The sequence below is a fragment of the Anser brachyrhynchus genome (genome assembly GCF_964034855.1).
Source record: "Anser brachyrhynchus genome assembly, chromosome: 2".
Taxonomy (NCBI): domain Eukaryota; kingdom Metazoa; phylum Chordata; class Aves; order Anseriformes; family Anatidae; genus Anser; species Anser brachyrhynchus.
The window spans coordinates 70,666,091-70,693,574 of NC_137695.1; the positions used below are offsets into that span (position 1 = coordinate 70,666,091).

The following is a 27,484-nucleotide window of genomic DNA, read 5'->3' on the forward strand; positions in this document are numbered from 1 at the left end:
TTTTGTAACCTATAATTTTTAAATATAACATTTTATTGCTTAGATGGTTTGATACAGAACAACTTTTACTTTTATTTTGAATTTGGAAGTACTGTACAACTGAATAAAAAGAGGAATAAAAGTACCAAAACAAATGTGTGATTCTCTGTTCATGTGGCATAAACCAGTCTTGTACACAATTCGTAGCAGCAGTTTAAGTTCCCTTTAGAAAAATATGAATTCTACACATTTATTACTGTTTCCTGCATGGGATGAAATCACTAGGATTAAAATTCCTTCGTGGATAGAGAGAGGAAAGAAAGGAGACACACAGAGAAGAGAGAAAATTATGAATCATTCTGAAAATGGAATCAGACTGTCACATAGCCCCGAAAAGTTATTTCAGAATAGCCTCAAACAAGGTTCTCTCATTTAAAAAAAAAAATTTTTTTTTTTTTTGCGCTTTCACAGTCAAGTGCTTAATGTAGTGATTGAATTGTCTCCAAGTTAAGTCCATTGCAACTCAGGCAAAAGAATTTCAGAAGATCCTTTTTTTTTTTTTTTTTTTTGTAAAAGCCCTGAGAGAAGAAAAAATAAAAAGATTCAAACAAAAATCGTATAGAGACAAATTAGCTGAACATGCAAACTAAAGCCTAAGATTCACCCATAGTTTAAACACATTATAAATTTCACAGTTTAATATTGGGGAAGGGGGGGAAACAAAAAACCCAACAACAGCAACAGTTCTCAGTCAAACTCAACTAATAAAAATGTCAATAAAATGTGGCAAGACCTTATACTCTACTAGGATATAGATAAAGGCTAAATAAAGCTTTAAATCAATAGTGATTATTGCTAGCAGATGTCCCGGCAGGCTGCTGGGAATTAATTACTTGCTACATTGTTCTGCAGCATATAGTTTAGTAATGGCTTCTCCCCCACAGTATTGCGCAGTTTAGTGTGGAGAGTTGCAAAACAAAAACAAAAACAAAAAACAACAAAACAAAACAAAAAACAAAATAACAAACAACAAAAACCAAAAAATACCCAAAATAATAATAATTATTATTATTATAATTATAATAGTAATAACAATTTCAGGGATGTGTGAACTGGTTTTAATTAAGTAGAATGCACCTGGGTAGAGTTTTAAATGAATCATTGGTTCTGATTGATTTATCCATCTGGCATTAGCTTTGTTTCTGAACTGGTTCATACATCCCTATTTAAAAACAAAACAAAACAAAAAAAACAAAATAGAAATCACATATACCTCAACCATTTTTTCTTATTCTATTTGCAAGAATATTACTCAAGAAGGTTTCTTTTCCTTTGAATTCTGGACAGTTAGATTTCAGTCTCCAGAAATTTTCGGAGAATTTTTAATATAGATATAGATATATATAGATATATATTATATAATATAGAATGGGTCTGAGGCCCACTTCCTCCATGTCTGATGAAAGCAGGAAAAGCGATTCTGCAGGGGTGGGGAGGATCAGGATCACAGTGTGGGCTGGGGGGGCTGCAGTGGTGGAATAGCACAGTGAGGCTCCGGCAATGCTATTATGGCTCTGTCTGTCCCAGAGGTCATGACTGAAGGACAATTAACAAACAACAACAACAACAACAACAACAACAAAAACGCTGTGCGCTCCTAAAAGCACACAGCTACAGTAGGAGACATTTTGCCTAACCCCTTAAATCCTGGTGGCTGGAGTGTCACCTGTTGCCGGCAACAGGAGCCATTCAGAGAAATCCCAGCTCCCAGCATTAAAGGGGTTAAATTATCGATATGAAATTTAGACACACACCTCAAGTCTTCAAGCATCAACCCCAAAATCTCAGGAAGAATATTTTTTTTAATTTACTTTATTTATTTTTAACATGTCTTATATCTGTAGTTTTATTACCAGTAGTATTCTCTTGCTCTAGAACATGACAGTAGCAAGATCACGGTAAGGCTCGCATTTCTCTCTTGCTTGCTTTCAACTGGAAGACTGAAAAACTTTGCTCGTTAAGTAACACTCGCTGTCACTGATGTGACTGCAATGAGACCCACATCGTACTTGCAGTGCCTTTCTCACGCACGCGGAGGGTCCTTCGGCCACCCCCTTCTCGCAAGCGTCTTCTCCCAGGCACCCCCCCAGCACACACACGCACACACGCTCGCACACGCACGACACACGCTCACGCACACCCCACCACGAGTGAGATGTTCTCCTGTATGGGTGTGACGGTAACTTGCTGGCCTCCATTTGACTCTCCGGTCAGAGGAAGGGTTTCATTTAAAGTACAGTAGAAGAGCTGCAACATAAGAAGAGGAGCTGGTGAAAGCTTGAAGTCAAAAACATTTAAAGAGGGGATCCAAGCTGCATTATACATCTGCGTGGGCAAATATTGCCCATTGGTTTCTGCTGACTGCAGAGACAAGCGAACTGATGAATTTATAAAATAATAATAAAATAATAATAATAATATATTGAAGCAAATCAAACATATATAACAGCGGGTGCATAATTTCCATAGGTTACGTTGCTATGTAACTCTTCTCTGTATACACACTCAGTCCACGATGGCCAGAAAAAAACCCTAGTAACTAGAACACCATTTCTAATGCTGAAAAGTGGAAACAAGTACGAGGTTGAAATTCTTTGTGTTTCCTGCTTTTGGCTCGAACCACTTTGAACACCTTCAACTGCCACGTTGTTAATGCCTGGAACAGGCTTAATGCTCCACCGTGTGGCAAATGCAAGAACATCTACTGAGAAAAAAAACAAAATCAACATCTCATCTGCATCCTCTGACTATTTTGTATGAAATTCACATAATTATTCTTCCAGTTATTGGCTGTGGTATCCAAGGGCCTCCCACCCCACTGCCCCATTTCCAGCTCAGAGAACAAACACAGCGACTATCACAGATATACAAGACCAAGCTCACACACACCAATACAAAAGGTAACATTAATGCTTAAATGAAAAAGGTCCTCTCCAAATAATTCATTAAAATATTTAAAAAAAATCATTTTTGAAAAAAAAATCTATGATACCAAAAGATCTAATAAAGTAGTAAGGCACTCAAATCAGTATATACTGTAGTCTCTTGCATTATTATACTGAAAGGCATATGGCACTACATCCAGTCTGCCATACTCTCCCCACAGCCGTAGGTCACTCTTTCAAAACAAGACCCTGGAAACCTTGCTCTGCTGGCTTTAGTTTGTGTGCTGGGACGGGTCCGACCTCCTAGCGAGTCATTCCACTCCCAAGAGCTGAGGCGCACTGTCTGCAGAGGCAAGAATGTGATTCATGGGAGACTTTTTGTTGTGCATCTCCAGCAAGTCTTGAATGAAACCTGGTGGTCTCTCGAGCTCGGAGCTACCCCGAGGTTCCTGGTCTTTTGCGGTCTGTTTCTGTGTACTCTTGGTGGGCTCCGGGAGGCAGGCACCGGCCCCTCGCCCACTCGGCCTCTCCTCTCTGCCGGGGGAGTCCTTGGCCGCGCCAGCCAGGGACTCTTTTCGGCTTCTCGTGGTGGATGGGTGGCTGCCAATGACCCCTGCGGAGTCGCACTCGTTTTCTGAAATGGGGTTGGTGCCGCTGTGGCTCGACTCATTCTCGCTGTCTTCTCCGCACCTTGACTGGGTCTCCTCCTTGTCGCTCTCCTTCCCATGGTTTCGAGTATTTTTGATTTTCTGGTGTATGCGCTGGTGACGAACCAGGCTGTGTTTTAGAGTGAAGGTCCGTTCACAGGTTTGACACTTGTACGGTCTCTCGCCTACAAGAGAATGGAAGTGCAAAGTCAGCTGTAAGGTCACAAACGCACCTCCCTCTTGTTTCAAGCAGCGTGAGATACTCCACACTTTGGAAATTCAGTACCTTTATTGAACTTGGGTGCTGCATTTATGCAGGTTTTTGCTTCTGTACCATCAAACCAGCTCATGGTATGTAAGCAGGTATACAGATGAATGCCATGGGGCACAAATGAAAAACCAAAATCTAGGTGTCTGGAGGTTTCCACAAACTTGGTATGGCCCTGCTCTAAGGAGGGAAGAAGATCATATACCTCAGGTGCCTGTCAGCATCCTGTCTAGGTTAGTCAGCAACTTTTCTGGAAGAACTTTGTAGTCATCCTATGGAGCTTAAAAGCATTTGTGAAAGCAGCCATCTGCACTGCTACAGCAGCTTCCCCTCCACAGGTGCTCCATGTTATGGGTCAGGCCCTGGTATATGCAGAGATAGAGGATTTGAGATGGAAGGATAAGGATACTGCCCAGGTACCTGTGGTCAACAGGACTTAAAAACTGAACCAGATTGAGCAGTGTATGAGAAGACACCTCCCTCTCTTAGATGCTGGCAGGCGAGTAATGCACAAGTTATTTAGCAAAGTCAAAGAGAAGCTGTCATGAATTACTCAACACAACAACCCCTACTCTTTTTGTGAAGCAGGCTGACAGCATCGCTGTGTTTCAAAAAAGAATAAGCAGCTACAGGACCTAGATCTGTCAGGCATTCACAGGACACCAGAGGTGTCTGTTAGAGGTGATCAACATTTACTGACTGAGTGAAAAACATCTGCCTTGGGATGTTGTTTACAACACTGTTGATATTCCTCAACTTGGTGCTGCTCTACTCTGATCTCTGATAGGAGCAACATATGAAAGCCCCTAAAAAACCTCTTTACACCTGTGCAAGAAATGTTACTCTCCAGGCAAAATCCTTCCACTTACTTTGCAACCTTAAGCCTCAGAGCAGCTGCAAAGCTGCTCCTGTGCTGTAATCGACAAGCAGTTTGCTCTGCTTTCAGAACCGCTTTTTGCACCTGAAATGCTTCAATAGTTTCCTGAGCGTGAGTTCATGGAAAAACAACGCAGCCACAGCCCCACTGACAAAATTCCCCCAAACTCCTGATGAAGCAAAGTGCCCCAAGGTGCTACCTGCCACTGCTGCCCTACCAACCCTGAAGAACCAAAGGTCCCACCCTGATGGATTCGTCTTGATTGTAGCTATTAAAGACTTCTCAGTGGTGCAATTCCACCAAGACACCATCTTGTGCAAACAAGCACACAGAACAACACTTCTGAGGCTAATTTCTCCGTTATAATGCTTGGGATCATTAAAATGTAAATAAATTACAAACTGGAGGTGACTCGCTGCTGTGTACAAGCTGGTCCTGCTGTCCCCAACAGGTGTGACACTTCTGAGCAACGTTTCTCCCTGGTGCCCTGCTCAAACACCTGCTATTGACTGAGGTCAGGGGACAGAGCTCCAGCCCCGTGCCAGGAGCTTTTTCAGCCGGCAGCCTTTGACCATCCACCACCTGGATGCAAACAGTGCAGTGCCATGGCTCACCTTTCACTTGGGAAGAGTGCCCCAGAGCACACCACAACTACGTGCCACAGGGCAGCCTGCACCGGGTGAGGAAAATGTTTTCAGCCTGATTTCCATCCATAGGCAGGCACAGCACCAGGGATCTCTTACACACTTACGTGTGCCCCCATGTTCCTCTTCTGAGTAAGAGAATTACAAAAACTTCCCACACTTATCTTGAAAAAAATGTTAAAACCAAAGTGTAGGCAATATTACATAAAGACAGTGTTCTGCCAGTATGTCTGAGTGAGTGGGATGGAGTGAGGAAAGAGGAGAGTCAACTGGCAGTACTGACGCAAAATTCTCACTTGAAAATGCACTGATCTGAACAGTGGGTATTTAAATTTATTTGAAGAAAGCACTGACCCATGTTTCTATTCAACAGCTGTTCTATGTTGGAATATCCTTCAGTGTCAAATAAGAAAGAGAAACGAACAGCAAAGAAATTGACATATCGACAAGGTCTGCGTATCTCAGCGTGCAATGACAACATTTAAAAAACACATTATGGGATCTCCACAGACACACACCAGTGTATCACTTGGGTGTAAAGCTCGGAGTTTGAGATACTAGAAACTTCCCAAGGCTTCTGTATTAGTATAAAAATAGGCACAAGAATGGGGCCCACCCCTCGTTTCACTCGAGATTTGAGTCTTCAATACCAGAAAGAAAACAAGTCATCTCTGCGCTTGAGAAGTCAATATTTACAGTTCAGAAGGTAAAACATTTGGTTAAGGCAATAGTCTTTGGTGTAGGTTATTAAACCCTCACCTTCAAGTATAGCACAAGTATTTTGTACTCAAAGTTAATCACAAAGATACTGTCTTCAGCAGAAAGCACCTTCAAAAGACACAAAACATCTAACTGCACCAGCTTTTTTCCCACATCAGAACAGCTCACTGACAAGTAAAAATACATCATTAATAAGGATGAATTAATAAGGATGAATGATTAATTCACCCTTGAGCTGGCTCATGACTTCATCTCCTTCACAATGCACTACTGAAATTTATCACACAAAGCAATCTCAAGTATTTTAACTGCCGAGTCAAGTCGTGAGACAAATATTTTACTACCTGTATTCTACTTTCTCTGCCCAAGTTTGAAGGAAAAGCAGAGTGCCAATTGTAGCTGTGCCTTTCACTCAGGCAGCAGGTCATGCACAACATCAGCATAGTACCAGGCTTAGATAATCAGACAAAAACTCTCTTTCTCTCAACTTCTGCTCAGAGAAGTCTTACCTTATACTGCCAGGTTTCTTCACTGCTCATCAAAATACTGGGAAGAGTAATACTGGGAAGAGGTAGAGCCATGCACACACCATGAGAAGGGAGTGAGAAGCTGGACAAGAACAATTGTGTGGAGCTCTCCATATCTGCCTTCACCTCTGAACACTCTAAGCAAGCTTAGGGGAAAACTGGGAACTGAAGATAAGGCAGTGTTGTGACTACTCCTGCTCCCTTAACAGGCTTTGTATGCAGCATGGAGATTGGGGCAGAGAAGATACCTTGCAGCTATCTGCAGGACTAAAAGCAGTGTCTCCAACCTCGAGTGCTAGCAGTAATCGTGCACCTACAGAGCAGATGCACCATTCTGGTGGCAGATTGGTTTGCAATCTGCTCTGCCTTGAAATCTCCTCTTACCTGTATGAGACCGCATATGTCGTGTCAAATCTTGCAGGGACCAGAAACGCTTGTTGCACACAGTACAGACTTTCTTTCTTTTGTCTGCTTTTGCAGTACTCTTAGCCCCATCAGTCTTTGGTTTTTTGTCATCACTGCTCTTCTCAGTGGACTTTCTCTCTGTGCCTTCCCCCTCAGAGATGCTTTCGCTCTCTTCATTCTCCTTTCCTGTTGCCTCACAGTCCACAGGAGACTCCACTACCTTCAAGTCCATCGGAGACTCTTCCTGCTCAAGACCAGAGTCCTGCATCAAGGGAGCTCCTGCATCATCCTGGATGCTTTTGCTTTCATCCTCACTGCTCCTTTCATCCTTTCTGTCCTCACGAATGTGGGCCTTTTTGTGACGGCTAAGAGTGCCAGCAAACTTGAAGGTTTTGCCACAAACATCACAGGCATGTTTCTTTTCAGTCTGAGAACTGCTGCCTATGCTCTGGTCACTCTCTGCCAGCTTGAAGTCCATTAATTTGCTGGCAAAATTGAGGTCAAGACTTTTGTTACTTACAGAATCTTCTTCAGGGCCCTCTTCATATTCATCTGCTTTTTCTTCAGCATCCTCTTCTGCCGGAGGAGAGTCAGCCTTTTGCTCCTCCTTGGGGCTGCACTCAATCCCTGGTAGCTCTGCTACTTCCTCTGGCTGTTCCTTCTCGCAGGAGGTCAGGTCCAAGACTTCGTTTCCTGTGGCGGGTGTCTCCGCATCAGACTGACTGTCTGCAAGCAAACAGAGAGAAGCTTTCAGTGGGATGCCCTCCGCTGACTCACAGCTATCAGCGGTAAGGCTTCACATGGACCCACGAGCAGCAGTGCTGATCAAGTGTCCCAACATCTGCTTCTCTTATCTGTGACCCAGGCCAGTAACTTACAGCTGAAGAGAGACCAAAACACCACAGAACCCAATTAACAAGATGATTAAAAATCTGTAATAAGATACTTTCTTTTCCAAAATACACACACATTCATGGCAGTTTCTTGAAGTGTGTTGTAATTGCTTTTACAAGAGAACACAAAATGCTGAGACACTGAAGATGAGTTTAGGTCACTGCTGTTACAAATATGCTGTATCAGAGACACATGGATGTAGTATTTATAAACTCACGTATGAAATATGGGTATAGGCTGAAGTAACACACGTATGTAACACATGTAACACATGTATTAATCTAACTGATAAACTATAAGTAGTGATAAATGTTTTTCCAGGGGAATGTAAAGGCCTCATGCAACCAATCAGTACAATTAAATGTTGAAGATTATCACACACATTAACACAGAGGATAGTTAAAAAATTGGGTATACATCCTATAGGCAAAAGGTGCAGAAGTTTGTCTCCATGTGAGTATTTGATGCATGCTTGTTGTTACATTGATACCACCTGGAATCAAAATATTAAGTCAAGATGCAGTAATAGGCGACATCCTTTGCTGTTTCACCATTCATTCCCCCAACTAAAAAGCAAAACACACCTAAAATGTCCACCTTAATGACATCCTCCATGACCCTATCAGTTTGCAGCATTACCATTGCTGAGGACATAACATGTTCAAAAAATATAACACACGTAAGGTGAACAAAGGGGCAGAGCTGCACCTCTCCCAAGCTCTATACAAATAGTGTACGTGTAAATAGGAAATAAGCTGGACTGGATCTGAATGCTAAAGCTGACAGTGATGCACGGCATGTAACTGCATACCCCACTTTCCAGTGGCCGTTCCAGGACATGAGCTTAGCAAGTCATGCTCTCTGAAAGTTGAAACTTCCCTTGTTTTAAGTCATCCCCCCACCTCCTTCTTGTCGACAGCACGCAGCCAAGGCACCACACAACTTAACAGTCATTTCAGCATTTATCTGCGAGTCCAGTACCTGCTTAATTCCTACAGGGGGTTTAGAAACTATAGAAGAGCAGTGGACTTAAAACCTGCATTTGACACAGCACGATGTGTACTTGTCTCTAAATTGCATGGATTTCCTATTAGGGGCTTTTTTCATAAGCAAGGAGTAATTGCAGAAGGTATGAAGGTAGTTCTCAGACACTTAGTAGTCCAAATGTAGTCTTGCAGTGTAACTTGCATTGACCCCACCTCCTTGCAAAAGTGACAATCAATGGCCATTAAACAAATGCCAAAGCTAAGCAACATTTCCAGATTGTGAACTATCACTTAATACAGCATAATCCATGATACGCTGTCTCTTGGGGGTTTGGAGGGGAGAAGTGACCTGTCAAAAAAATAATCTCACCTTTTAATCAAAACAGATCAGTTTACATAGACAGTGGATTACACAAAAGCATTCGACGAAGTTCATTGCTCATCTAATTATCTACCCATTAAAACTTGCAACTGAGCTGTAATCTGTGTATAATGCTGGAGAGTTTGAGGATGTGGGCATCTGAAAACAAAGGTCACCTACAGGTGCCTTACAAATCTGCATTTGAATTCTGTGTTTTGACTCGTTGCTTCTTTTTTGGATAAATTAAGACAAAAAATTAAAGTTATTATAAACTGCAAGAGGTAATTTCTAAAAATCCAGCTGAAATCCCAAAGCGTAATAATTAAGGGGCAGCACTGCTTTACAACCAGAGAAATGTGAGACTGGCACGTATGAGAAGCAGGGGGCACACAAAGCATTCTTGGTTATGTGCAGGCAGCAGGATCTTGTGGCTGATGCTGCAGGCAAGAGAGCGAAACCAGAACCCAAACTCAGGCCACCTCCATGCAGGGAAAATGTTTTTTTTTTTTGTTTATTTTTTTAAACAAACAAACAAACAAACAGAGGAAGCAGCACTCCTGTGGGTTCCTGGCCTGCTGCCTTCTTACACACGCAGCATTTCGGGGGCAGGAACAGCACATCTGTGTCTCCCTAGGAATGCCTCATCTTGGCCCAAGAGTTTAGATGAAAGGAAGGATTAATGATGAGCCATGTGACTCCATGATGCTGCTGAAAAGGTCCTTGTCCTTGTCCCTGGCCGCCGACTCCTGCCCCAACCCTTACATGGTCCTAACACTCACAGAACGACACAGTCAGCAGGGTCTTTTCTACACCGACACGGATTTAGGTTGGACTGAAGTGACCCCAGAACCACTGCTCCAAGAGAGAAGGGAAACAAGGGGGAAAGGAGCATCCTCGCCAGCAGCCTTTGGTTGCTACCATCACCAAGACATATCGATGAATGATGGACACAAAAAAAACCAAACTGGCGTGGCAAAGTGTGCTGCGGCACGGAGATCCTGAAGCAATACCAATGGAAAGCACCCAAATGGATGCTGCACACCCAGTGCTGGTGCTTCAGCTCCAGGCCTCAGCAAGGTGAGGTCCACAGGTCGAGGTCAGGAAACGCTCCTCTGAGGGTATGTGCACTAGACCAAATTAAAACTGCAAGCAAAGCAAGGAGGAGGGTTTTACTGCGAAGCAGGGCATTAAAGGCTGTTAGGATGGAGTAGGTAAAGAGTGTGAGGAGACCAAGATAGATGGAGCTCCTCTTCTGTCACGCCAACAGCCATGCTTCGCAATTCTTTGCTGACCAAACACAAGACAGTGAATGCAGAATAAGTTGACTTTTCAGACAGGAAATATTGGGAGCAATGTTAAGGAGGGGAATATGCACCAGTAGCACTCAAGGAAGAGCAAGCTCAGACTGGAAGGCTTTGTTTTAAATCCCTCAAGTGCAAAAGCCTTACCAACTTTTAAGTTTAACATTTTGCTTATCAGGCGCAATTTTCCACTTTTCCCCTTATTTTCCCTAACTTTTCCTTGTCCTGCTTACTCCATCTACTTTTTTCTAGCCTCTGTACCCTTCTCAGCTGTTATTCTCTTCTTGTGCGGCTGACCCACGGTTACATTTTCACGTGGGAGAGAGAGGCTCTGAGGGACAGGCAGTCCACAGGTAAGCCATGCTGCCTTACCAGTACAGACAAACAGATGAGGCTGACACCGAGAAAAGGAATGTGAAGTTTCAACACCACACATTCAGGAAGGGCAAAGACTTGAGACGCTGGCAGCACAGACACACACATGCTTGGTCTTCCAAAACTGGCTCACCACCACTGAATAAACACATTCAAAATTCAGGTACGGACTTAGCCAGGAACACGTTAACATGTGTACGTGTTTGGGTGAGTGCTCTTCCTTCTTACCTGCACCAACCAGACCTACTGTTTTCCGTGTCAAGGAAGAGTTTCACAGGCCCCTTATGACACTTCATGCATATCGTAAAATAGCAGCTCCCGACTAGTTGAGCTGCTCTGTGGTTACCCCCAACCTGCACGGTTGGTTTCACAGCTGGTAAAAAAGCGACTTGCTTTGCACAAAACCTGACTCTTTGGGGATGCATGAGAAATCAGCCCTGCTCTGCTGCAGACAAACTGGAAGAGCAGCACAGGAGCTGGGAAGGTGTGTGGGAGAGACGACTGTTGTGAGGACAGCCTCGCCAGGTGCCTGGGCTGGGATTCCTGTCACAGTGCAAGAGACACTGCTCTGTCTGCTCCTGCAGAGCTGAGGCCTGGCCTACGCTGACAGCCTTTCCCCATTTACATGCATACTGGTAGCAACAGAAAACCTTGCTGGCCACAAGAAGACTAGGTTATTTTACACAGAAAGAAGGATTTTGACCGAGCTTTCAGATCTGGGCAAACACCCCTGCAAAAAGCCCATGCTCCTCTCAGACGGGTCATTCCTATTTCCAGAATCAGTGGCTCCCAGATTTTGCTGATTTACAGTGCCGAGCAACCACATGCAGGCAGAGAGGAAGGCAAGTTGCACAGGAAAGGCCTGCTCTTTCTATCACCCTTTTCCTATTCACCATTCACTAAGGCTGTAAAATGCTTTCCAGTCTGCTTTTTATCCTGCAGGTACTCACAGCTGGCAAGTGCAAGAGCAGAGAGCTGCCCTTGCAAAAGCCCCTACAGAGCACACAACCTTGTCCTGGCTGACCACGTTTGTGTTGCTTCTCTGAGGCGAGGAAATGAAGGTGGCACAGTTTCATGGAGTCAGTTGTGACACAGGAGCCAAAGAAGATGGGAGACGTAAGAGAGGGAGTGGACAGGCGGGGAGGTGAGGCCACAGGGAGGCGGCCATGTGAAGCTGCAGCTCGGCTGCTGCCTCTTCAGCTTCTGGGAAAAAACAAACTTCTCAGGAGATATATTCATAAGCAAAACCTCAAGGACTCCATCTGAGAATGCAAAAACTTTTCCTACTGCATGAAAGAAACCACTATATAGCTGTAGCCAAAATCACTTTTTCCTTCAAACTGTGGCAAGAAAAGACTTTTGCTGTAGTCTATTTACAATTCAAGCTGCAATTTTAAGTCGGTCTATTCAGAACAGTCCACTTTGTCTTTTAGAGGTGGCAAGCAAGAAACAAAACAAGGAGTAAACTGCTTTCCTGCATACACAAACAAAATTATCAAGAGAGACACACTGAACATGGAAAGTTTCAGATAAAAGAGCAGATAGAGATCAAGGTGGGGAGTCTGCTGGTTTGGTTCTGTTTTCCTGTGTGTTTTTTTTCCTTGGAACTAAGGTGGAATAGAGAGTAGAGCTTGAGATAATGAGGAGTTATTAGATAAAACAGGGTGTTGTAGTGGAAACGATTTGGGGACTTTAAAGCAAGTGTTTATTGCCAAACACTCCTGACATCCCAAGAGAAATGTCAGCAAACCCATCACATAAATAATGCTCAAAACTGGAGCAGACAGAGCACTGGAAATGAATGTTGGACAAGCAGCTGGCATTACCAGTCGGATGAGCCAATGACTTACTATTTTTCCTATGTTAACTGAAATAACCCCAGCTTTTTCTTTTTTTTATTATTTTACAATAGGCCCAGCCACCACTAGGTGGTAGCAGCTTAGTAAGTTTGGTACTTTTTATGAACTTGCACCCTGCTGCTCTTCTACCCACAATTTGGAGAACATCTTTCCAACCTGCAGTCACCTTGCAAAAACATGGGGGCTATCTTTGTCCATTTTTATTGTAAACACTCTAACATTTAGCCACCTTCATTACAACACATTAAATCATACACAAAGTTAAATATTTAATTTGCCCATGGTTGAGGGATCTTCGTTCATATCTTGGAAATTAAAAAATTAAAGATAGAAAAGGACTTTTTAAAGTAAAGGGAACTAAACACATCTGGGGAAAAAGGAGAGAACCAAAACTGGAAAGGGGTTATTAAATGAAACAGCTGGTTGAAACTAATACCCTGGAGAACAGATGAAGAGCACAATGATGTTTGCCTTTTACACAAGCTGGGATCCCCCGGTACCTTCAAGTGAGCAGTTCAAGTCACCAACACAAACAAAGGCATTCAGGACCAGATCTGACTGCACCTAGCAAGTGGAAATCTGCACTGAACTGGGGGAAAAAAGGCCAGAGACTTTCAGTTCACAGTGAATTCTCCTGTTTATCAGAAAGGCAGTTTTATGTAAAGCTGGCAATACACTCAGGAAGTTATATATCATGTCCTCAGTATCTTCTACACAACAGCTCTAGCATTCAGTCCAACTTCATGGCTCTTCTGTTTGCCACTCACTCCTGCTCAAAGCAACTCTTGCTTTGCCGTGAGCCACAGCTCTGGAGTGGCTGTTAAACTTTGTCTGACAGAAAATGCAGTTTCAAGCCCTTTGTCCTCTAGGAAATAACCACAAATGTAGTTCAGAGGTACAGACAACTATGACAGTTTGGAAAAACAAAAAGTCCTCCGCTATAACCAGGGCTCACATGATTTCTGTGGTGATCACAGAGTGGCAGATTTCTAGAGCAAAGATGAATTCTGCTAAAGACTAATCGGAAAATTCACTGTTGAGCATACTTACTTCGTAAATATTTGCCTAGTTAGCACAGAGCAGTTGTTTTTGACTCTCTCACATCAGAAGCAAGCTCTTTAAAGAAAGTGATCTTTCCTTAGGAAAGTGTCTTTCTGAATTATGTAACAGATAATCCCTTACCCCATTCCCATCCCACATCTCGCCTCCATCGACTACATTTTGTCACAAGAAAGGAGCATTCAGAAGGGCCTAAGGAGGCGAGGGCAGGCTTGCTTTAACATGATGAAAGTGGGCGATTCACTAAATTGCTCCACCGTACAGCTGCAGCAGTCTGCCCTGGCCCGAGCGCTGTGAGCCACCCCTCCTGGATTAGATACTCTCCTCCTGTGTCACGAGCTGTCGTCAGGCTGCTCCTTCTGCTCCACCAAGCAAGGACACGCATGAGCCCCATCGCTTACACACATTGCCCGACTCCTATTCAAAGCCACCATCCTGTTTTTCCTTTCGTTTTAAAGCAAGACCAAAAGAAGCCCTCTATAAACTTGTTCCCAATGACACTCTATTGAATTGCGCGTCCTGTCTTACACCTCACCTTAAAGCTTTCCTCTCCACTTCCTTTAGGGCAGACCAAATGCCTCCCAAGCATCTCCCCTCATTCCCTTTCCTTTCAGCATACAGTGCAATCTGGACTATGGTTCACTTGCAGGTCTAGCCTTCACAGGGCTTCTCCTGTGATTCCCAACCACAACGCTCACCCAGAACGAAAAGAGAAATTACCCCTTTTAAACCGAGCCACAGCATAAAATTGTAATTTACTTCCACTGATTCTGAAATCCATTTTGCTTGGATGGTGGAGGAAGACCACAGGTCCAAAGCTGCTGAATGATTCTGGCCTGTGATTAAACACCAGCTGGTGAAGCCTGCTAGAAACACTCAGCCGTGCTACAAAGTGCACGCGGTAATGCTACCAGCACAGGAGCTGGGCTCCTTTCTTGCTTTCTGAAGCTGCTATTTGAAGACACAAAGCGTTTGATAGCAAAGCCAATTTCAACAGCATCCGTCTCCAGCGCCTCCCAAGCGATGCTGCCAGCTCCACGCCTCGGCTGCATCAATGTGCTCTTTTTAGGGCTGCACCGCGAGCCGGATCCAGGAACTGATCTCAGACTGCCGGTCCCTCCCCTTGCCCTTTTCATTTTTTTGGGCAGCTAGGTCAGTTACAGCTGTGGGGATGAACAGTTGGGAACAGGTCGAGCCAGTACGGTGGCGAAGTGCTTTGTGTTATCCAACCGTGGCCCAGGGCTCTGTCTACTGGGGGCAGGTCGAACCACTCTGACCAGCCCAGCACTGTCTGCACAAGCACTAAGAACAACATTTACCCTCCACCAACATCCTGCACATCCTACGTGTCACCCCAGCACTCGTCAGAGCGGCTTTAGGAAGGCTTTCCCTGCCGTCAGCATCCCTTTGGCTAGAAGGGAAGCTCCCACCAGACCCCGTTAGGGCGCTGCTGCTTCATCCCACCGTAAAGATTGTCGCAGAGCGCTTCCTGCAGACTTTTGTTCTGCGAGGGGATCATGTTATAACATGAGTCTTCCTCTCTCAGGCTGCAACCATCTGTTGTCTGCATGGGCAGGATCAGCCCACGTGACACCTGGATACTGTGCTGCACCAACAGCCCGTAACTGCGCCGGGCCGTTAGCATGGTAACGAGACAACCTCGTCCTTCGTGGTAGGCAGGAGCAAATCACGTCGCAACATGCCTCCAGCACAGCAGATTTTACTGCCAGACTAGTACCGAGACCTGAAAGACTGTGTCTGAATCACTGCAATGCAACCTGCCATAATAAAAGGAAGAGAAAGGATGAGAGAGGCTGTGAGGACGGCACGCTTTTCCGAACAAACTTCCTGCTGCTTTTAGATTTGTTACTTCAACAGATCTTCTGTGAAACCTACTCAGAGTGACACACAGCTGCCCTGCCTCTCTCGGAGGTGACTCCTTTGTGCAGGCATTTTCCAGGGAAGGGACGTGTACCACCTTCTGTCAAGCTTCCTTCGTACATTGATTCCATTCAGCCAGCACAGAAAAACACTGAATTACTGCACCCACCCATGGCTTCATGTCAGCTCGCCCCTTCTTCTAAATGCCACTCACTTGCCTACAAAAAAAGCTTTGTGTGATCTGACAGTTGGTCTCCTTTATTGCAAAACTCTCAAAAGATGACAGGTGAGTTTCGGTGCAGACAAATTTAAAGTAAAAAATATCTAGAAAAAGTAATCTAAACCATGCCTATGTGATGCTGAAGGTGGTACAGGCAGTATGTTTAGGCAGGAGGTCTCAGAGCCATCTCTCAGAGTTCCCCAGGATCACTGGCTTGGCCTACATCAGCAGCCAAAATAAAGCCAAAAAAACACTGGGTATCACAAGCAACGGTATTGAAAGCAAGACAAAGGGTGTCCCTTTGCTGAGGTGTAAAGGCCTGGTGTGCCCTCATTTCAGGTTGTGCATGTAGTTCTGGTCTCAGCGCCACAAGAAGGACATAGCTGGGATGCAGAAGGCACAGAGCAAACCTGATCCAAGCGATGGGGCAGCTGCCCTGTGAGGAGCCACCAGAAAGGCTCAAAATCCTCATTTTGGAGGAGAGAAGGGGGTGATATGATTGAGGTCTGCAAATCACAAAGGCAGCAAAGAGAGCAACCAACAGACCTTCAAATCCTGCAGTGCCGGAACAAAGGGAGGCTCTCTGAAGCTTGCAGGGGATCAGCTTAAAAAAATATTTCTTTACACAGCAGATAGTGAACTTCTGGAGCTTGACACCATGTATGTGAGGTCAGAGGCAGACAGCATCAACAGGTTCAGAAAGCAATTGGAGAGACTGACAGAAAGCCGGACCATAAACAGGTACTAACTAAAGGGAGCAGGCAGGGATGTGCCCTCCCAGACGCAACCCTAATGCAGTGGTTGCGGATGCTGGCAGAGCACAAGAGGAACAGACTGCAGGAAGTGGCCAGGCCCACGAGCTCACCCTAAATAGCACATCCTACTGATACCATCGGAGACAGAGTACTCGACTGCATGGACCACTGCTCTAATGCAGCAGGACATTTCTTCCATCTTTACGCTTTGCTTTTCTACAGCACTCAGTACAACTAACACAACTCGGTCTTGCCATTCTGAACAACCTGGGTGAGCTGCCTGTTCTAGGGAGAGATCCAGCATTCCTTTCCTTAGACTGGGGAATAAGCCCGTTTCTCCCCAGGGAGCAGATGGCAATTCCATGTTTGTGCAACTTTTGTTAGATTTGGTAGAAAAGACAACATATTTTTGACATGGGATGGGGGCTCATGACCTGACACAAGAAAACAGTGTGCTTATCTGTGCTTGTAATGTGTAGTAAGAAACCTCCTTGTGTTTTTGTTTTTATTTTTTTTTCTCTTATTTTTCCTCTTTACTGCTTTCTCCCTCCCTTTCTTTCTTGAGTCACCTGGTCAGTAATCTCTGAGACCAGCCTTTCGCAACCAAATTTCATCCTCTTCTGCTCCTGTGCGGGGGAAAAAATTCCCTAGTCAAAGTTGACCTGCTACAACAAGCTCATTGCAAGCTTTTCAATAACAGGTCATCTCCCGAGATATTTATCACATGTTTGAATTTTACACAACTTCTATCAAAGCCACTGGGCATTTTCCCATAGACTTCAGTGGAATCAAGCCCCATATATTGAATAAACTATCAATTACTTCCCTACAGGAGAAAGTTTTTCATGTCTGCAATTCATTTAAATGATTAAAACAAGGGAAGGGACTAAGTACAGGACCAGCTGGAAGAAAAGCCAGGATCACACAGTGGAATGAAGGAAGTTGCCCTTCAAGACGTCTCTGTGATGAAGAAAGAGGTTGTGAGGATGGTTAAAAGTAAAAGATCTGCTCCTGTCAAACCTTCCCCCTCTCACCCAAAACCCCTGAACACACACACACATGCACACACACACAAACCCCACGCACCAACCAGCAGCCTCTTTGATATGACATTGTGGGTACTTTTCTCACTTTAATCTTCCACAAGTTGGATCTGTCCTAATTAACGTCTCAACCTGAATGACGGATTCGCTGTATCTTGCAGACAACTCACATAGGTTGGTTCTTTCTCTTCATTTTCTTCCAGTGTTAACACAACTTTTTAGAAGTGTCAAGGCACTGCTTTTTGTAGGCTTTCAAGTCACTTACTCTTTCTTTTTATATGCCTACTAAATCAACCATAAATCTATGTCTACGAATACCACCACTTTCTGCACTTTTATTTGGCTGTATTCACAATGCAAATACAGAACAGAACTTCAAAGTTCAGCAGAAATCCTTTTGCTTCATGATAGTCCAATTCCTTTCCACATATTTTTTCAAGCATGCAATGACAGGATTAGCTGGGGATTAATTGCTTGAAACTCAACCTGCATCTCAGGTCACAATTTTCTCATATTTTCAGACTTTAAAACTTTTGTATCTACCAAGTATTTGTCATACAGACCAATATCTACAACAGATAAGGTAGTCTTCTTTCCACACAAACATCCCAATTGGAGGTCTCAAAACCCAAACCAAAATCTTGCTTACTGTGCAAACTCCCCCCCACCCCCCAAGTTACATTCCTGTTCCCTAATGGAAACTACACTGCTTTACAAAAATGTCACCTTTAAAGGAACAAAAAAAAATTCAAAAAGCAGTATTCCTTGCTTCCCATATTGTCCCTTAATGGCACCTGCTCTTCTGATAAAATATATAAACTTATTGGAGGGTAATCGAAGCAATTACAGTTAAAATGTAATGTGATTTGCTTTTTTATTATTATCTTTTTACATAAGAATGGTCATGAGTTGGATTAAAATACATCTGCATCTGTGTATTGATGCAGAACTGATTGTAGAACTTGGTTAGCAGCACGGCAAGCCTATTCTAGGCTGGACACTTCATGAAGTCATTCATTTGAAGGGAGTCTTTTTCAAAATAATAGGTCATCTAAACAATCACAGAAGGTAAGAAGATCATTCCTTAATTAATATATCTCCTCCCACTGCTGTACTAGTGGAAATGCATTATTGCCATTGCAACGTTGCAAAGAAAAGATGTCTACAATTCTATTTTGACTTGAGTCATAAAAGCAAGGAATAAAAACCCCTCTGATCCTTTTTTAAAACTTGCATCTTCCCATCAGCAGGAAACATTCAGGCTCACAGGTTAGGCATAACTATTCTATTTATTTATTCATTTATTTTGTTTATAGATATTTTTCTGTCCATTTAATTTCTATTATAAGTATTTATTTTGCATGCTTGGCAAGCCAATAGCTATCTTTTTTTTTTCTTTAAAAAAAAAAAAAAGAACCACCTCTGCCATTAAATCTTACCTATTACAAACAATAATGCTGGGGCAAATATGGTCTGGCACAATTGCTCTGAATACAACCTGAAGTGATTCTCTGCAAATAGATTTAAGTTATCTGTAACTAATTAATGACCAAAAAAGACTGTTACTTTCATTTTGTATTGAACCTAGTCTGATTCACATACCATAAAGGCAGCAAAATTAACTGCATCATCTGCAGGGCACATCCTATTTGCTGCTCTGAGAATGAAAAAAGTCAAGAGCAGGAGAGAAAAGCAAGACAGAAAGGCAAGCTGAGTTGAACATAGAAGAGAAAATTAATAAGGCGACATCAAGAGAAAGAAAGCATTAAAAGCAAGTGTTCAAGCATGTTCAAACAAAACATACGTACCATGTTAAACACTGTGTAAAAACAAGCTGTGCCAAATTCCCAGTGCCCCACTTGGTGAGCTTTGCATTAAAATCAAAAACAACAAAGAAGGTGTGTGCTTCCCAGGGAAATGCTTTTGAAGTAAAAAACACACAGCAGTGTTGAGGCAAGACTGAGCAGTGTGAAGGCTTTTATCAGAGACTTTTGGCTGCGCGGAGGATACGGGTTACTGGTAGCAATGTGCATTTGTGCCCTTTCACAAAAGGTAAATGTAACCTTGACACCACATGGAAGGAGTCCTCCATGCTGAAATTTTATTGAACATGAAAGTCATGCTTGCAAAAATCTTTTCACGTCTTACTATAAGGACAGTATTTTAAAACTGGTAATATCTATACTGCTTAAATGCTCAAAATGATGTACCTCTTCCTCAACCACACTCACTCATTAGCTCAGGCCACTTATACAAATTATCCTGAGAGTACCTTCCCTACAAATGGATGGAGCTGGTTGCCACTTCTGAGCTCAAATGACTGCACTGTCCTTCTTACAGCAGCGTACCACAGAAATCTTGGGGCACGGAACAGCCTGACTGCAGTGCTTCGCTACAGACCAGATACCCAGAGCATGCGCTTTGGGAGCAGATCACCAGGACTCCCACTTACCCCACTCACATCAGCTTATCTTGGCCTCTTCCCTCCCCAGGTTAGGGAGCAGCAGTTCAGACAACAAAGTCCGCTTCTTCTCTTTGCAGTAAGATCAGTGACCAAAATCTTTCCTCAACTCCTTTTAAATAATAGAGCTATCTAACAAGTCACTGCTTGTGCCACAGGTGGGGACAGAAGAAGTGCATCCTTCCAGGCCTAAACCTCCTCTACCTTCCTATCTTACCTTTCCCCTTCCCCTCCTGTCAGTCTCATCTATGTTGCTGCCACAGGGGAGCTGCTGTGGACTCCCAGTTTAGAGACAAAGTGCTAGTGTCACCTGAAAGGAGATGCCCCAGGACCAAAGCTAGCTGCAGCGTGGTTCTCCAGCACCAAATCTCCCTCAGCACTGCTCTGATTATGATTAGAAAGAGCTCGCTATTAGCGGTGCCAGCACACACCAGCTTGGATCTGATTAGTGCCACTGCTGTGCCATCACCAAAATCTTGTACCTGCACCGAGGATCCAACCTTGCTACTGCCGCAGTTGTGTGTCCTCCCTGTGGGGATTGCAGCACAGGCTTTCTGAAAGGATGATGTCTCCTTCCAAGCCCAGTTATGGTAGGAGAGGCAGGTTTTACCAGTATAGGTCACGGCCAAGTGCATTTTTCCTGTCTTCATTAAGGGTTTACAGCAGTGCTGCCACCTTGGAAGTCTTCCATAAATAAGCAGGTCAACCCCCTTACTCTGGGCAAAGCCTCCCTTTATTGTTTTCTGTCTCATGAACAGTTCTTCAGTAACGATATATTATTTTTGGAGGGCAGGGTGTTAGAAGACAATTGATAAGAGCAAAGAGCTCTCCTTCACCACTGCAAGCAAACTGTATGCTTAGTAAGATGACAGAATTTGGTCTATGCAGGCCAGAAAACAATAGCCTCACTGTTGCACAGATACCTTGCAAGTTACATCCTTGTGTCACTCAAAGCAAACTATAATAGGGGCTGCTCCACACCTCAGATTCCTTTTAAACCTCTTAGCTAACTTCTTTACCTTTCCAGGGTTCCCATTTAGGACCAACATGAATCTGTTGCTTCATGAAAACTCAACTCCCTCAGGGGAAAAAAAAAAAAAAAAAAAAGGCAATCCTATCTCTTATGAGGGGGTACTAAATTCCCAGAAGCTTCTTACAAATATTCCTTATTTTTACTCTTTACAATGTGAGTTGAGATTGCATAATGAAGAGAATAATATCAACAACTGTGACTGATTTAAAAGGGAGCAATAGCAAGCAACACTTCGTCCTCTTCCTCTCCAAGGAGCATGAGAATCTACTGTTAGGTTATCTGATTATTACAATGTGAGTGGAAAAAGGAGTGGACTTCAAACCGACACAGCATTCAACACACTACTTCCATTACAATGAAGAATGAAGAAGAACCCTAAACCTAGAGCAAATCTTCCTCCCCAGTTCCTCCTTTTGTTTACCCCACAGTTTGAGGTTACTTACTCACCAGCACAATACTAAAGATTCCATACACACCTCCATGCCTCAGGGCGTAAGCCCACCTTTACTTGTATTAACACTAAGAAGAAACATCTCCTAGAGGCAAGCTGCTGCATAATGTTTGGGATGATATTTCTTGCATTCTCCTCCTTTGATCTGTCAAATAAAAGCCACCACAAGAAAAAAAAATGCTAAACGCTAGATAATTTTCTTTTCCTGCCACAATTCTGTATTTATTTGCTCTCATTTTGATGGGATGTTTTTATCATTACTGAAGTAGACAAACAGCCACTGGATGCAGCCAAACAAACCACGTAAGGCACAATAAAATATTCAACGCACATGTTCACAGTCAAGATGAGACAGTAATAATAGAAAACCTGAAACCAAATTCTTCTTCCATGTACGCTAAGTTACGCCGCTGAAGTCAACTGGGTTTTAGCAGTTTAATTTGCCCCCTTGATACTCAAAGCCACAGAGATTATTCCATTACTCAAAAATTTAACACCACCACAATGCAACTGCAACAGCTGAGGCTTTGCAAAATAACGAAGAATATGATTCAGACATCAGAGAGAGGACAAGACAGGAGGATTCCTCCATGGGGAGACCCTTTAATGAGGAAAATTCTCCGGCTACAGGCCCCCTCCAGGATAAGGCACTCTTACCTGTGTGAGTGAGCATGTGCCGCTGCAGGGAACTTGGCCATGAAAAGACTTGAGGACAGGAAGGACAGGGGATTTTTTGCAGGCAGTCTGAGTAAGCGTTCCTCTTCCCTCTCAGCAGCTTATCTTCGGCAGTTTCCTTTTCATCCTCACTTGTTCCATTTCTGCCACCTTCTTCCTTGAAATTGTCAGTGGACTGCAGAAACGGGCTAAATTTATTAGTGTCTGTGGTAGCCAGCATCTTCTCTATGCTGGCAAACTCCCCACTTGACTCCAGATCCACACCACTGCCCAATTTAGGCTTATTTTTCGTTCCTTTCTTTCTACCTCTTTTCTTAGCCAACCCAGTGTCGGCGATGGGAGACTGCTCCAGATCACACACCTGAGTCAGGTCGCTGGGAAGGCTGGAGTCTCTCTGAATGGCGGTCACGATTGTCACTTTTGCTTTGGTGTTCCCTGATTTGTCACACCCAGTGGAGATGCTCACTGCCTTGGGACTGGCATCTGCAGCCTCAGTTTTCAGCAAAGCAGGAGCAGAAGACACAGATGAAATGATCTGTGCAATGGAAGCCAGCGGTGGCAGCTCTTTAGTTACTGGAGGCTTTGGCAAGAGTGGTTGTGGTGGTGGTTTAGGCCTCAAGGGTCTCAGCAAGGCAGAACTGCCAAGGAGAGCTGGGGAAATGATTGGGACAGTCAAATGCAATGAACCTTTCAGTGGCTGGGGATGTCTGACAGCCCTGTTTTTCTCTGAGTTCCCACTGGTGCCGAAGGCCAGAGGACACTGCTGACAGTTATAGGCTTTATCACTGTTCCCAGAAGAAGCCAGCTCTTGATTCTTGGCTTCACCTGGGACATCGCTATCCTTCTTCAGGGCTTTGGGGATGGACAGGTCAATGGGCTCCATGGAACAATCGTAGAGGGACAGGGGAGAAGAGCCAAAAAGGTTCTCCTGTTTCACTTGCACAGCACTCATGTTTTTGTTCTTCTGAGAGAAATCCAGTGGCTCATCAAAATCCATCGGGAAGTTGCCCGCAGGTTCTAGTTTGATGGGAACGTGAGATGATGTCCCAAGCAGGAAGCCGTTCTGTGGCTCCAGGAAAGGCGTGATGGGCTTGCGGTCCATGTAAGTGCTGTCCTCCAATAAAGGAGCATCTGTGTGGCTCTCCTGGGCGCTGCAGTCCACCGCCAGGATGTAATTCTCAATCTCCCTTTCCTGCACATGCAAGTGCTGCTTGAGGATATGGTGAATGCAATTCCTCTTGGCTGAAAAGGCTGTGCCACACTCCTTGCACTCAAATGGCTTCTTCTTCTGGCAGCCGCTGTGCGTCCTCATGTGGATGCGGAGGGCCCGGTAATGCTTCAGGTCCTCGCCACACAGCTTGCACACAGTGTCCGGGGAGCAGAAGGCATCCACCATCTCTGCGGCATTGCTGGTGACATACTCAATGTTCTTCTCTATATCCTTCCTGGTCACTTTGAGGTGCTTCTTTCGCAGGTGCCTCTCACAATTGGCCTTAACTGTGAATGGGTAGTGGCAGATTTTGCATATATAAGGCCTCTCCCCGCTGTGTGTCCGCAGGTGCCGGATCAGCGCTGCCTTGTCAGCCGCAATGTAGTCACAGATGTTGCACTGGTACGGGGAAATACCCAAGTGAGAACGGATATGAGCTCTCAGGACACCAGAGAAGGCAAACACCTGGTCACAGAAACGGCATGGGTACAAGACTTTTCTCATCGTTGGGGCTTTCTTGTTTGCTGCCCCTGCGATGATGGCTTTGAGGTCCCCTTCCGTCACCTCTTGCTTGATCTTGGCTTCCATGCTCAGAGGTAGGAGAGCTTCAATGATGCTGTCCTGCTCCAGCTGTGTCTTCATCTCGTGCTGAGTTAAAGGCTCTACTTTGGGTTGGAGGAGCAACTGTGAGGAAGGACTTGATTTGGCTCCTGGCTGGGGGAGGTGAGAGTTGGAGGAGGACTCTACCGAGTTCTTGATCAGCCTCAGAGGAGGCGGTGGGAGGCTTGGGCTAATGCAGCCAGGGGAGGCTTGCTGGGCACTGATGAGAGGAGGAGGTGTAGAAGTTGCGACAACTGTTCGGGGCGTTACCAAAGGCTTTGGCTTCAGTGGCGGCATATGCTTGAAAATGGACTGCACGGGGACAGAAGGTGCCTTAGAAAGTGGAGGAAGACTGATTTGAGGAGGAGCGGAAGAAGCCATCTTCAAGATCTGCTGAATGTCTGCCAGTTCAATGGCAGACTCGTTGGAGATGGGTTTTACCACAATACTGCTGTCAGGCTGGATGATAAAACCCTTCTGGAAAGGCTGCAGTGAGAGAAGCTTTATGTTCTCTTTTGTAGGGGGGAGGACTGAAAATGACCCTCCCACAGAGGCAGCTTCCAGGGGAGAGAGGCTGAGCAGGCCAGTGCTGCCGGGTTCCTGAGGTAGGTTACTCTTCAGTGCTCTGAGCCGCATTTCTTGGACCTCGTCTTGTGTATCGTCCTCCTGCTTGACAGGCTTGATGTCTTTGGTGTACTGTAGGCCCAAGGATGCCATGAAGGCTTTCTGGTCTGGGTTCTCGCTGGGTGGGGTCGTGGACTGTGGCTTGTGCTTGTCTCTTCCCTGATCCATCATGTGAGTTTCTGTGTGCAGTTTGAGTGCCGAAAGCATGGGGAATGCCTTGTTACACGACTCGCAAATAAACCGATGGAATTCGCTGATGCACCTTCGCAAATTCGTTTCACACCACACCTGCAAGACATGCAGAAATATTTAGAGTAGACATCTCCATCTGGCAAAGGCACCACATGCTACTGCAAAACCACACCAGTTCACACTCTCTTCTAGTGTCCAAGTTAAGGAGTTTAGAGCAGCCACCATCTAGCTAGCATGGAAACATTACTACTCCACAGCCTTCAGACACCTAAGTGGTGTATCTAGATTAGGGACTGATTCTCCAAAATTTCCCTTCTATAGAGGCAAACTCCTCCAGAGAGCTACTGAGGCTTTCAAATACCTTTCTACCCTGAACTGTCCTTCTAGGAATCCCCCCTCTTCACTGACAGGACAATAGCTACAGGGGACTATCCAGCTAACTTTACTAAGTTGGGAAGTAAAATCACCTCCATTAGCTTTGTTACTACAAAAACACTGGGAGGGAAAATAAAAAAGCATCCAAGAAGGGAAAACAGAAAAAAAAAAAAACAAAAACCAAAAAACATCCCTCAAAGCCAATCAATGAAACACAAAACCAAAACAGACAGGCTTTTGGTTAGTCAAGTCTGATTACATTCATTCTCCCAAGAAAAATACTAAACTCACAAATAGATTTTATGCCTGTCCTTGAAAATGATCATGAATCTAAATGTTATATTTGAATGCTACCCAGATAGCTCATATGTGGCAAATGTTCCACACCAAAGGAGAGCACAAGTGATAATTTAAGTATAGGGCTGGTAGGATCTTTATATACACTGCACATGCTTTGTTCTAGTAACTTGTAGGTCTTGCCTCACAGTGCAAGCAGAATTATTACAAAAAGGCAGTCCCAACATTCAAATCCATTAGTAACTTCAAATGGCTGCCATTAGTTACAAATAAAATAAAACCAATTTGCTTACAAAGTCCTCTCTCCTCCTCAATATGTAACTTTTACATCAAAATTCTACTAGAGTTACAGAATGACCTACATGTTCTCCTGGATTGGTGACAAATTTCAGGTCTAGCACCTTGCAGCCAGGAGAGCTGGAAATCAACGTTTTAAGCCAAGGAGAGTAAGAAAAGTACAGATTGTGAATAAGCATGATCCTGCTGGATTGTGCTGTTGATTTTTGTTTTTATTTTTTAAGTAGTTAAGCAACTTCATCTAGACCCACAATAACTAAGACAGGCAAGGTTTGAAAGAGGGAGGAATAATATAAACTAATAGCAAGTTTTAAAGCTCTCAGAAAAATGTTTACAGACTACCCCATGCCTTTCCCTAGTCTCTTCCCCTCAAAGGTGCAAAATGTTCAAACCTCATCTACGGAATGTAGCAGAAAGGTGTTTGGTGATGTTTCATGAAGAAGTCACTGAAGAGGTCACCCTTTAGTAAGTAAAATGACTTCCCAAAGTTTTCCATGATAAAAATCTTTCACACCACAACTACATCCTTGCTACTGTAAATTAAAATAAATAATGCCTTCCCTTCCACGTCTCCTCCCTATTGATTTTAGATGTGGAATGGTTTGAGGAAGGAGAGAACTAATGGGCAGGCTGGGAAGGGCAAGGATCTACCACCACCACCATTTTCCTTTAAAATATATGTATAGATCTTCATACCAATAGTTACCCACTGGAATACTGAAAGAAAAAAAAAAAAGAAAAAAAAGGGCAAATATTCTTTAGATGAAAAAGGAAAAGAAGTGTCTGAAGCCTACGCAGGCAGCAGTAATGTGGGTTCCACAGAGTATGGTCTGTCCAGCCTCTGGTTGATCAAGGGCAAGTCTTTCAATGAATTCAGAAAACGGGCACAGTATCAGCTGGTACCTTAAGCTACTAAGAACAGAGTGTACCTGAGAAATGCGGGGGAACTTCCTACAGGAGAAGTCCGTGAATCCCAAGTCATGGAAGCCTGCTGGAATTGAAGGGTTGTTCTGAATGAAAGGCTTTCCGGTGGGATCTCTGGGAAGCTGCTTATGGATAACTGCATTATGGCGCAGTAAGCCCCGATGAGTACGAAAGGTAATGCAACAGATGTCACACCTGGAAAGGAAAGGAATAAAATAAAAATGACTTATTGACTGCTGCAAGCATAAGGACTAGCATTCTTCTCACATTAGGCCAGCCTCCTTCCTCTTTCCCCATGATACTAAGAACCTGCTAAATGGAGAACAAGGCCACAGCACGTCAGAAACCTATTGCCACAGAAAGACCATTTCAATCACAGTCACTTTCTACCAGTTTCTGGCTATTAAGTTCACTGGAAGTTCGAAGAATTGAGCAAATGAGAACTGAACAACACACGTGGGCAGACAGCGAAGTGGCAGCTAAGATCACAACCTTCTGACAACTTTCCTCATTATCCAACATAAAATATTTCAATGGCTTTATACATTTCATTTGCCTGAGTTTTTAATTAAAAGCACTGTTAAGATAAACAACAACAA

General features: G+C 44.1%; 1 protein-coding gene across 14 annotated transcripts in view; it reads right to left on the bottom strand.

The window, feature by feature from the left end:
• Positions 1–27,484, bottom strand: part of RREB1 (ras responsive element binding protein 1) — a 124,429-nt gene continuing 96,945 nt past the window's right edge. For 12 of the 14 annotated variants that reach the window (XM_080579250.1, XM_080579244.1, XM_080579245.1 and 9 more), the window contains 4 exons: positions 26,891–27,080; positions 22,349–25,088; positions 6,992–7,738; positions 1–3,756 (listed from right to left, as the gene is read on the bottom strand). In XM_080579250.1, the coding sequence (XP_080435376.1) occupies positions 3,236–3,756; positions 6,992–7,738; positions 22,349–25,088; positions 26,891–27,080 (4,198 nt within the window). In that variant the 3' untranslated portion in view covers positions 1–3,235. The remainder of the gene's footprint in view (positions 3,757–6,991; positions 7,739–22,348; positions 25,089–26,890; positions 27,081–27,484) is intronic. The other 2 variants (XM_080579249.1, XM_080579248.1) reach the window with 2 other exon arrangements.